This window comes from Centropristis striata, chromosome 10 (assembly GCF_030273125.1).
Source record: "Centropristis striata isolate RG_2023a ecotype Rhode Island chromosome 10, C.striata_1.0, whole genome shotgun sequence".
In the NCBI taxonomy this organism is placed as follows: domain Eukaryota; kingdom Metazoa; phylum Chordata; class Actinopteri; order Perciformes; family Serranidae; genus Centropristis; species Centropristis striata.
This window is the reverse complement of record NC_081526.1, coordinates 26,841,780-26,854,189: the sequence shown is the minus strand read 5'-3', so window position 1 is coordinate 26,854,189 and position 12,410 is coordinate 26,841,780. Positions and strand designations below refer to the sequence as shown.

Sequence of the window (12,410 nt, the reverse complement as noted above, 5' to 3'; positions counted from 1 at the left end):
CGGCAGACAGCTTCACTTGGTTCAGGAATGTTCATCAGGAAATTCTTACTAAGACATCAGTGCTGCTTTTGAAGTTCATTATATCTGACGCAGGAGAGGGAAAAAAAAACGAAAGAAAGGCACTGGAGAAGTAAAAATCAATAGGTTAAAACACTTAATATTGCACCAACCTTCAGGCCTTGGACATGGTCGACACAAGCAACAATGTTACGGGACACAATGCAAGGGCTGTTTCTTGCATTCAAGAGAAGCAGAACCTATAGTCCAATTTTTTTAAGGTGATGCTAATGCAAGCTGCAGAGCTAAAGGTTTAAAGTAAGTTAAATACAAACACCTCGAAACAACTCATTATTTTTAGTGTGCCTTCAAAACCTGCTGGCTGATCACATCTCACCTTTGTGTGCAACCACGCCTTCTCAAAATTCAGTTTATATGCAACAAATTTGCATGCATTTATGTATTGGAATATATTTACAAAATTGGCCATCGGCTACGCCCTTCATCCTATATTTGCTGTTGCTACCCCTGCTAAGCTTTCTGTTCTTGCGTGGCACAGATGCAGTTTAAAATGATTGGCAATGGAGGCCAGACCAGAAAAAAGAATTATCTGAAATAACCAACTAACTAACGTGACTGTCCCTTGCAGATTTATCAGTGGTAGCTAGCTAGCTAATTAAACTTTAATTAAACATTAGGTCCATGACTTGGTTGAATGTGCTGATTCTGGCTAACATTTTAGGGTGAGTATAAAGAAGGTGAAAGTCCACATAGGGCAAGTGAGACTGGTACTATATGGGTCAAACAAATACAGGACCAGTGTTTGTGTCCTCCGTTGAACCAAATGTCATCATTGACTTCTGTACGTAAATACTTCTCTTTCTGTGTTACATTTTATGTAACCGACACTGTGAGATCTACCTGTGTCTCGTAGTTACGTACAGAAGTAGTTGTTTGAACCCAGACCCTGATCTTTTTTCTAAACCTAGCCAAGTAGCTTTGTTTCCTAAACCTAACGAAGTAGTTCTGTTTCACAACCACATGTTCACAGCGATGATGCTACCATTTCACAGCATTAAATAGAATAAACCTATTTCATAAAATAACATACGTACCACTCGTAAAAATATATTGAACATTTTCATGTTTACAGCTGAGTTGTTTCAAAATGTTAATCATGTAAAAGGGCTGATACAGTAAATACGCACACTTGAGTTACTACTGCAGGTTGCGGTGTTTGGTGATGGTTACCTGGGTAAAAAAAACTGTTTGTGAAAGGCCACAGTCACTGTGAAATGTTTTCATTTAATGTCACTGTAAAATGTGTTTTTTTTGCTGCGAACTTGCATTAGCATACGCTTGTCTTGTGTTAACTATGTATCAGGTATTAATCCACTTACCCCAGGGTGGGAGGATGGCATGCACTTGTTGGGATGGAGGGAGGGAGGGCAGGTATGTTATAAAGGTTAAGGGATGGGAGTTGGGAAGACAAGCACACACCTTCAGTGTGGGACACAGGCAAAGAGATCTCCATGCAAGCAGCGGACTGGGCCTTGCGGAAGGGCGGTCGGCCAGGGCCTCTGCGGGTAAGCCGTGGCCCCTCAGGACCCATCGGGATGCGAGGCTTCCCTGCCGGGCAGGGCTGGGAGGTGGGGCTAGTGCAATGTCCATTGACATGATCTGTAACAACGGCAAAGCATTAGCAAACAATACAAGGAGGGAAATAAAACTTTCAAACATATTCTAATCCACTGCAGCAATATCCATCTTCAAAAGTCATTAAGTCAAATTGAAAAATTTGATTTGAGTAATCTTCAAGTGAGGGGAGAGAACTTTATTTATTCATGCAGTTTTAAAGGAGATATCTGGAGCTTTCTCGCCTTACATGGAGATTTTTGCTAACTGTTTAAAAAAATGCAGATTTGAAACAGTATGACCTATGAAGATGGATATTTTTGCAGTGTCAGAGGAGCAAGCCGATGTTGAAACTCAGATTGTCAACCAGAAAGATGGTGGTGAGGGAGAGAGGGAAAGCGAGAGTGAGTGACAAAGGGCTGGAAAGTGGTTTGAAGTAAGTATGAGCAGGGAGGAGAAAGAGATGCTTGGGCAACAGAAAAGAGAGCAAAATGCAGAGGAAAACTGTGAGTGCAGTTTCATCCCGGCTGAGCCAGGAAAGAGATATGGAAATCAAAATCAAAAATAGGCTTGTTTCATCTCCACTTTGTGTCTTTTTTTTTCCTTTTTGAATTGTTTGTTTTCAGTTTGTTTATTCTTAAGACCAGGAGCTTTGTGACATTACTGGCTACGGCAAAATGTGAAGATCAAAAGAATAGAAAATGAATCTAACAGAAAATTAATATCTGCTCTTTTATTCCGATGCAAATTAGTTCTTCAGTGAAGTTGGTTTGGCCACACAATCAGTTACAGATGGCGGTGACAGGAAACACTTGTTTCTTTCTGGAGTTGTAGCATTACATGGCCTCCCCTTAGGGACTGAGTTTGTTGGAAGCTTTGTCCATACTTATTACACAGTGTTTGTGTGTGTGCAAAATAATTAGTTTAGAGCCAAACCTTATTAATGAGACAAAGAAAAGAAAAGCAGGATTGTGTGGTTCGGGTGCACTCTGCGGTTCTTTGTTGCCCACAGTTTTGTCGGCAAGACACAAATACTGCCAAGGCAGTATAATTAACAGCTTCATGATACCTACTGCCTGAGTACCCTCGTTCTCACTTGTCTTGAGAAACAAGTAAATAAAACAGTGGCCTTTTCTTTAATGACATCCCTGTGGCAGTAAAACAAAGGTAAAACGATTTGGGGTTGACAGCATCAAACCTTTCCTCTCTGAAATTCTCTTATTTACAGACTCATGAAGCATGAGGTTAATTGACATTGTGCCAATTAGTACAAACACTAGACAGTGTTCCCTTGTCACAATCTTCTTACTATTTCGCACCGATCACATGTCGGCCGTATCAAATCTAGGATTTCTGTGCAGCCAGCTGGTGCACAAATGATTCGATTTCAAAGTGAAGATGAAAAACTCCAGGGTGCCACCCAGTCCACGTGCAACACTCGCCCAGTTTCACAGCAGGACGGACTGAGGCAAGGCAGGAATACAAAAACTCCAGGTGATATTGGACCAACGAACACTAGAGCCATATGACAGCACAACTGTAAATGCATCTTAATATTTGTAAGTGTTAAATTTAAACACAGAAGCAGAAAATCAGTCGTTTGCCCCGAGATGTTCTGCAGGAAACTGGTACATAGCAGAAAGAATGGCACTGTACCCTCACACACCCCCACAACGCATGGATTACTGCACTCATCCAAGAGTGCACGCACACACACACACACACACACACACACACACACACACACACACGCACACACACGCACACACACAGAGTAATACTCTCTGTAACAGACTGGTCTGACAAATATTTTGTTGTCTTAACCCAGAGTGTTCTAATTTTAGCTATTAAGAAGGTGAAAGATTAATTAAGTATTTCCCCCTTTTAATGACAACATGCATCCTATTGACACTTCAAGGGTGCGTTTGAACCTCACAGAATGTTTACTGAGCTTAAAACGCTCTTTTTGATCATACTAAACATTTGACGAGGCAACATAGTTTAAGGTTAGTCTTTTCAAAGTTTACTTTCATTTCAATTCTCCCTGTCACTATTGCTTAAACTACATATAATACATGGTAGGCCAAAAAAGAAGCATATTTTAATACCTGTCAGATAAAGAAAGGTCATTAAATGAGACAAGTCACAGGAATAAGTAGGAACTTGCACATTTTTTTATGTTAAAGAAGCAGAAGTTTTTAAAGGGGAAAGCATGTGTGAAGCAGCAGTCTGCAGAAGCAGAGCAAAGGGAAACCTGAGATTGTGATGTGTATGTAGAGCAGTAGAGATGTATGGGAGGGGGGGACGCCCAGTATCTGTAATGTGGATGATCCAGTCAAAATGGAGAAAAGACTGTTCAAGAAAGAAATGATTCAGTTACAATGAGAGAGGTAGTGAGTGATCCAATCACTGTAGAGCAAGGCTGTCAATGGAGGAAAGGTTGCGTAAAATCAGAAGATGGTCCAATCATGATATAGCGATAGAAAACCTCAAATTTAAATATGGGCATGAGTTACAAATCACCTTTATAAACACTTGCAAAATGTAGAAGAAACAAATACAGAAGATTTAAATTAAAATACATTAAGGGGCAAAATGGACAAAGACTTCAGTCCACAGTTGAGCTGGTTAAACAAGAGAAGAGAGTGACAAGGAAACTGAAAGAAGAAAGTCTGAGTGACAATAAAAATAACTAACGCAACATAAAAGCCTAGAAAACATGATAAAAGCAGAAACTAAATGACTCAAAGGAAATCAAGTGAAAACTGCTGGCTTTCGCCTACCGTACCAAGATCAGTCTTAAGATCTGTTGGCAGACTTAACTTTCTGCCGGGTCCCTTTACTGAAACAAAAGAATAGGAAACAAAACACCAGTTAATCCCTTCAAATAATAAAATGAAATAAATAAATCATAAAAAAGTAAAGGAGGAGTAATCTAAGTCAAAAAATGACAAACAAAAGTGCAAAAAACAAAATAAAAAACAAACTCTAACCGAACAAAATGGAAATCAGTCAAATGAACAAAGAACCAGAACATGCAAATTGGTGCAGTTGCACACGGCAGGCATATCTCAAAATGCATGCTCTGATATGGTCCCAGGCCAGTGTTCCCCAATATCTATATGATAGTTAGATATTTTTGTTTTACAGTTAATGATTATTGTCTTGTTGGGCTGCAACAAGACAAGTAAAAAACATATTTAATGCACCCATGATCTCAAACACATCTTAAATCTGATCTGAAGGTTTAGTTTGCATAAAATCTTTGCTCTGCTTAAATATGCCAGTGAAATCAGATTGTCTAAGGCCTGGGATGTCTGACACAGGAACACAAATGAACAGGGTGACACCACAGGGTGCCAATACAAAAATAAAATAAAATCACAGTCAGACACTGAAGGCAACAAAATAACTTGTTAAAACATTTTGCAAGCATTTTGCAGTAAGTAGAACACTGCAAAGGTCGAACTTGAGATGTTATGAGTCAGTTTCCCCCTCAAAAAGAAGGCAATATTTCATTGTTTCTTTGTGTTGAATGATTAACTTGACGTGGAAAACACAGGATGGTGTTTACATGACGATTCATAAATTTCATGACCACGAGGAAAACAACATGATCATGATTTATAATTCCAGAACATAACTTTAAATTTGGCAAATTCAGCATAGGAATCAATGAGGATCCCTTTGAAAAAAATGTTTCAATCCTGCTAAGGTGTACTGTAAAAGAAAAGCAGAGGCCTTGAGCCTTGTGGAGGGAAATGTTAGAACCTTTTTTAATCTACTGTGATGTAATATAGTTTATTCCCTCTTTACAGTTTATTTGCTGTGAAGGACCATGTAGGCTGCTCAGTATCAAAGGTCATTTAGAGAAACAACATATTTCCTTTATTGTAGAGGAAATTAGTTTTATGGTGCTCTAATTGAATTCCTCAATCAATGAATTTCTGTTTTTTTTCCAGGAACAAGTGAAGCCTTTCTGATAAGTGTTGCTAATGAGATAATACATGAGCCCTGTGAGTCTGTGTGTGTGTGTGTGTGTGTGTGTGTGTGTGTGTGCTTTCATAACTGCAGTGACCAGATGCTGCTGCAGCCATATAAAATGTGCAGTGTCACGAATACAATGGAAGAGAAAATGTTCTCATAATAAACCTGCTACACATGGATGTTCGTCTGTTTAATAGTTCAGTAATGCTTCATAAAATGTGTTTTAATCGTAATAAACAGGTGGGATTAATGTGAGGAGCTGAAGGGTTGTTTATTATGAATATGAACAATAACCAATGAAACATCCATTCATGTTTGTTTTTTGGCAGCTGTCCTGCTTTTTAGTACACGGTTACTGAATTTACATGCTAACTTGGTCGAGTAAGACCACAACGTTTATGTTAATTATTAATAAGTAACTCTATTATGTTAAATAACCAATGTGTATTCTTTCAATGGCTGGAGTACCTCTTACCCCAAGCTGGTATCTTGTTGTCGGTATCTTTATGTGACACTATCAAAACACTTGTATGACAACACATTATGTTAGACTAGCCCCATCTGTGACCTTAGTAGTCCGTATGTTACTCTGTGATTTGGTCACATAGTGTTCCCTATGCAAATCTAGGGGGAATTTATTATTAAAATGTTAACTATGTATTCAGCAGTGTGTTGCACACTAAAAGTGTTTTTTTTTGTGATCCAACAGATGTCTACAGTGTGTCTGGTAAAAATAAATGTTTGCTTGAGGAAACAATTTAAATCCAACGCACTATACTGAGCTACTTTGCTCTGCTTTTCTTCTCAACTGTGCAAAATATTTTGGATTTAAATTTTGGTTTCCCCAGGGGCAAACATTTTACCATTCCTGGCTGATAATAGATACAATTGGGATCAATGCCTTTGAATATGAAGCCTGATGTTAGCTTAGGTAAAAAATGCAATGCTAGCTGTCCATGCTAGCAGCTCTCTGAGGTTTAGGCTTAACGTTAGCATACTAACATCATAGTGACAATAGCAACATGCTGCTGGTTAGCAGGCAAACTGTTTCTTCATATTAGCTTAGCCTGTTAGCATGCTAACATTTTCCATCCAATAGCTGCTGAAATATTTCCCTTAGAACCACAAATGTCTACATTATGGTGGCTGATTTGGCTTCAAATCACAGCAATCCATCTAGTAATTGTTTTCTGTTTGGACCTGATGTGTGTACAGGGAAGACTGACTAACACACACGCTGCTAGCATGACTTAAAGTAACGTTTTGATGTTTTCTCCCCAGGTTTGCGTAGGGCACTCTGTCCGATCAGAATAATGTACAGTGCTGAGGTCACAAATGGAGCTAATGCTGGACTTGATCGGGCCACAACACTGATAAACGTACAAAGCAAGCTGAAGTCATATTTATCAGCACCGCAGCTGGCCACACAGTTGGCACCATGCAGTTAGTTACTGACGAGACTGATGAATGTTAGCCGAGATGACTACAAGATGAGTTTGTGGGTTTATTGACACATAGTCAGAAAGACACAATGAGAGAGAATCCGAGCACCACAGTCCGGTAAAGTAGCATGTTGCCTTTTAGTGACAAAGATGTGTGGTTCTAGTGAAGGCACGATGATTGACGTCACAAAGAGGATGAAGCACTAGAGGCACTGACGAGTGAGGAGAAGTACCCGGCTGGAATACAACCCCTTCCTCTTCCCAAGCCCGCCTGCCTTGCAGTATTGCTGATGATCCATGTTCAAAGCCCATATCTGGCACATACAACAAACAACACAATGTCTACCCCCCTGAAGCTGGGGCAGAGAGATAATGCAACACCAGCAGTCGCACAAAGGCATGGAACACATTGACAAGGCAGCGACAGACAGCTACTCCTAGAAACACAGTCCCTGTCAGCTTGTTTACACTGCAAGCAACTTGGTGGATTGGTCATTCTGTTGTGACTGATCAGGATACAAGAGGGTTTGATTGCATTTGTGTAGTAAAACTGAACCTTCAACACTTTGATGATAAAAAAATGAGATATGTTTTATTGTATTTTGAAATATTCACATGATTTTGTGATACATGTATTACTTATTTGTGTGATTTTCCCCAGATTTCTCCCAGTTGGGAAAGCCCATGTACATTACTGCTGTGTCACTGCTAACCAGCCAGTAGGAGTAATCAATGCAGGTGCTTCTCACCTTTGTTCCCCACACACTGTATAAGAGAAGTGGACACAGCTTCTGCAGTAATGCTGTAAACCTGCATTCATTCTACTGGCCAGCAGGGGGCAACTCCACTGGCTCATTGACTGTATAGAAGTCAATGAGAAAATGACCAATTTCTCACTTGACTTGTGACCTCAGTAAACATTTTTTCTCAATGAGTTTATGGTCTCAATCAGTTGTTTCAAGTTTTACAAATTTGTAAATATATATTGGCTGCTAACTGAGTTTTCACTAGGTGGTACCTGGCCCCTTCGGACAGGTAACCGTATCCCAATATGGCCACTTCTGGCTCAAAAAATGCCAACCTTAAGGCTTTAAAACAAGTCAACAAGCCAATGGGTAATATTACGTAGCCTACAACCACTTCTTTTATACACTCACTTTGATATCACATTTGTAGCCACTCCTACTTGGTTTCAGATTTTCTATCAACCATGAAGAGGAATGCATAGATGCACCTTTTTTTTTTTTTTACATATTATGTGGTAAAACAGCAAAGCACTGGATGGTTGCAATTATCCTCTTGTCCATTTTGCGCCTGCTAAGGAGATCCACTCTTCATGACATGAAAACACATGTGAGCTATAAAATCTGCTTTGCTGTTTACATTCACTAACTATCTGACATAAATATGATTTTGTTTTAGCTCTTTAAGGGATGAATGTACCTCTGATTGTGTTGCTCACAGTGTGGAAGCAGAGTTAGCATGCAAGGTGCAACATCGAACCAACCACCTGGCCAAAAACAACCAAATAATCCCCTCCCCTTCCCTTGTTGCATTATTGCCATACAGTAAAAAACAACAAGCAAACGTCCATGAAGAGGCTGAGATCCGTGAGACATCCCTCCTCTTACCATTGTCCAGCAAGTAAAAGACTGGACTGCAGTGACTGGCTCTCAGACTGGCCACAGGCTCTGGCAGGATGCGTGGATCATTGTGAAGGGAGGTTGGGTAATGAACTGGAATAGGAGATCCAACAGAACAGACACAGACTTTTCAGGGCAACAGGGGAGAGACAAACACAATGGGTGAACTGGGGAGAAGAGAGACTTGCAGGTAACAGCAAGGAAAACAGTTGAGAGGTTATGAAAACAAAAGGGTTAGTAAGAAACACACTATTGCACCAGCAATATTACTAAATGTTTTCACCAGAACAGCTACTGCTATCACAAACCACAACAGCACAACTACTACTACTACTACTACTACTACTACTACTACTACTACTACTACTTCTACTTCTACGACGTTTACTTCACCCAATCACCAGTACTTCTAACAACACCACAATTAAAGGTCCAGTATTTCTAAGAGTCTCCACCAGCTTCATACAGGAAGTCAGTCCCCCAACTTTATTTGTTGCAATGTCATCAGCTGTGATCATAACAGAAACTGAAATGAAGGCTTACTTTGGCCATCCTAACAGAGACATAGTGCAACACAGTGCCGATAGGCTTTCCGTTTTGTTTTTCAGTGCTCATGTTTGTTGCCCAGCACCTGAGGCTGTGGCTGGAAAGCATCTGACGGCAGAAATGTGACTGTCTGGAACTAGTGGAAACACTGACAGAGGACTTGCTCTGCTGACAGGCTGTTGGCGTCACACAGCCAGTGTAGACTTTATTTAGAGTGCTGTTCCTACCCCTACAGCGACAAATCTAAAGCTAAGTAAACATTATGTTTGCAAGGTCATTTATATTCGATAAACAGTATGTTTTATCTTGGAACACTAGCGGCAGACCCATACAAACAAACCCATATTGGTGTGGCTGGACCTAAGGGAGCTGCAGAAAAAAAAATTGGAACTACTGTATCCTACTTGGTGATTTTTACAATATTTATGCCACCAGAAAAAGCTTCAACTGAGTGTTACTTCGTTAATTTACCTTGTGATGGCATCATTGTCTTTCAAGATATTTAAGAAAATCATTACAAATAGCCAACATGATGACCAAACTTCCAAAAAAAAAAGAGAAAAGTATTAGCTTGAGAAATAATGTGTACCTCAAACATGTTACAATATTTCTCATCTTGATTCACAAAAACGTTGAACCAAAACGGACATGCATGATAGCGCTCCTCAGGAATGACTTCTTAGACCCCAAAAGTAAGCTAGCATTTTAGCGCCCTGAGGTCTAACCTCTCAAAATCAATGAGGATTTCAAAAGTTTTTTTGGTTAGATGCCTGAAATAAGGTCTGTGGTTAACACAAGCTGAAGAGATTGGTTCAGGTTTTGTTGTATGACATTAATTACGCTGGCAATTCCTCCCACTTGTGAATTTTGGAGTTTTTACGGGTCCTAAAAAAGGCGGTTGCTAACACGTTGCAAAATGAGACTACAGCGGTTGTCTGGGACATTAAACATCATTATGATGGACACAGACGGAAACTCTCTCACTAGTCCGCCTCACAGCCTCTGGTCCCTTTTCTTCAGAGCTCTTGCAAACTCTTGTAAATTGTAAATAATGTTAATAAACAATTAATTAGGGTACAGATTCGCTAGCATGTCAATACCGCTGGTTAGCCTGTCAATGAGCGTCTGAAGCTAACAGTAGTGAAGTTCTAGTCACGTGACTGTGGAGTAGTTTGCTATACCACTATACAACGTTCTGTCGGCTGCATTAACACTTCAAACATAATAAAAGTGGTGTTAATTTGTGACAATTATCCTGCTGAACAAAACACGTAAGCATCAGAAACGTGTTTGTCAAAGAGCTTATTTTCTGCAATGATCCAACATCTAATGCAAAAATCCCATAGGAGAATTCTGATTAGACCCCATGGTGATACTACTTGGCCTACAAAAATATGTCATTTTGTTTGTTCTCTATTATGCACGTGCAACTGACTGAGTAACTCTAACACATTTGACAATTTTTAGGCTTGTCATTTACAATATTATTCATAATTAATCATTTCATTTATCATATTATATCTAGATTTTTTATAAGTAGCAAGATGCACAAGTGTTACTATGTATTATTAATTGTTAAATAAACTGTTGGTAGAGTCATTTTAAGTTTTATCAAGCTACCTTGAGTAGTATGGGACGAAGCAGGTGGCACCATCACCTCCTCCCTCTCTCCCTTGACAATTCACGGCTAAAAATATCCTGCCGGGTCAGGAACCGATCACTGGCATCGCAGCTTGTTAGTCCATCTCACAACTGGGCCTGGTCAAGTAAGCTTTGCCACAGCCACACCTGGCTGGCATGAAGCTCCGGGATGAAATGTAACACATAAGCCCAAACCACAACAACAGACTTCAAGACATTAAAAAGAAGACAATGGGAGGGATTGTGAAGGGAGACAGCTTTCAGGCAGGAGAAGGGCCAATTACTGGGGCCTAATGACAAAAGGAAGATAGGAAAAGGGTCAGGTAAAAGAGAGGGAACGATGTGTGAAGGAGAGGAGAGAGACGGCTGCAGTTATTGACACAAGGGGTAAATCAGGACGATGGCTGGCTTCCTTAATAAGCTGTCCACAGTCTGTATATGGCCTTGAACAGACACAGCACACCTGGTGTGTCAGGGACAGCCAGACTGCCTCTAATGGCCATAGAGAAAGGTGGAAGTTGATATTCAGCAGGAGGAAACAAACCATGAATTCGTCGCCTATCAGGCAAAGCACAGCTGTTCTTCCTCATTTGTCCACAGCCATAACTACTCTGCATCACTCTTGCATTAATAATGAAGACTTTCTTTAAGCTGACAGAAAGATTCAAGTTGGACAGCACTGCTATTAACCACCGTTAACATTTCCATCTTGATTGCAGATTGTAATTCTGAAACGGCACTCGGCTCAATAGAACAGCTCCACAGATCTGCCTTTTTTCCCTCTCTGTGTAAGTGAATCAGACACATGATCACACTGTGTCGTGCTGTGTCTGTCTCTATGCTTTTCATCCATCTCTCCATAATTCTTCTTTTCCCCCATCTCTCTAATTAGAAAATGACAGGCTTGTAATGGGACAGAATGACCATGACCTAGTCCACATCACAATGCTGATAGACCGCCAAGACAGCAAAGAACATCTTGTCCTGGTTTTGTTATTCTCTTCTTATGTTCTCCTTATGAGGCTAAAAAAAAAATACTGGAGAGTACAAAGAACAAGAACAGACAAAAGGGACAGCTTTTAAAGAGACAACCAATATCTGCTTCATGGACAATACTGACAGAGCAAACCATGGAAGTGCTCAGACGGCAGACATTAAACAACACAATTTGTAGTGAAAAATATTATTCATACTTTATCTAAAAGATGCTCAAATGTAGAATAATAAGTCACGTTGGAGCTCAAACAAGGACATGCAACATAGCCAGTAAAGTCAATACTGCCAGTCACTTCAGGGCCAGTTCATTTGTATAGCTTTTAATCACAAACTGTCTCAAATAGATTCACTTGAACTGAACAAAACATGCACATCCGTTTCATGAGTGCAAGAAAAGGAGGAGGAAGTGAAAGATTAATATATCTCTGTTTGGCCATTCAATTAGCCATTTTATCTGGATTGGTGACGGAAATGAAGCTTTCTGCCTTCATGGTTTAAAAGTAACAATACTGCTCACTTGCTT

The 12,410-nt window shown here is 40.0% G+C and overlaps 1 protein-coding gene across 9 annotated transcripts in view; it reads right to left on the bottom strand.

The window, feature by feature from the left end:
- The window catches only part of stxbp5l (syntaxin binding protein 5L), a 177,452-nt gene that overhangs the window by 19,336 nt on the left and 145,706 nt on the right, over positions 1 to 12,410 (bottom strand). For 3 of the 9 annotated variants that reach the window (XM_059343455.1, XM_059343457.1, XM_059343456.1), the window contains 3 exons: positions 8,693 to 8,797; positions 4,421 to 4,474; positions 1,498 to 1,677 (listed from right to left, as the gene is read on the bottom strand). The exons of 4 other annotated variants lie outside the window; for them this stretch is intronic. In XM_059343455.1, coding sequence (XP_059199438.1) covers positions 1,498 to 1,677; positions 4,421 to 4,474; positions 8,693 to 8,797 — 339 coding nt within the window. The remainder of the gene's footprint in view (positions 1 to 1,497; positions 1,678 to 4,420; positions 4,475 to 8,692; positions 8,798 to 12,410) is intronic. 2 more of the 9 variants (XM_059343459.1, XM_059343460.1) reach the window with 1 other exon arrangement.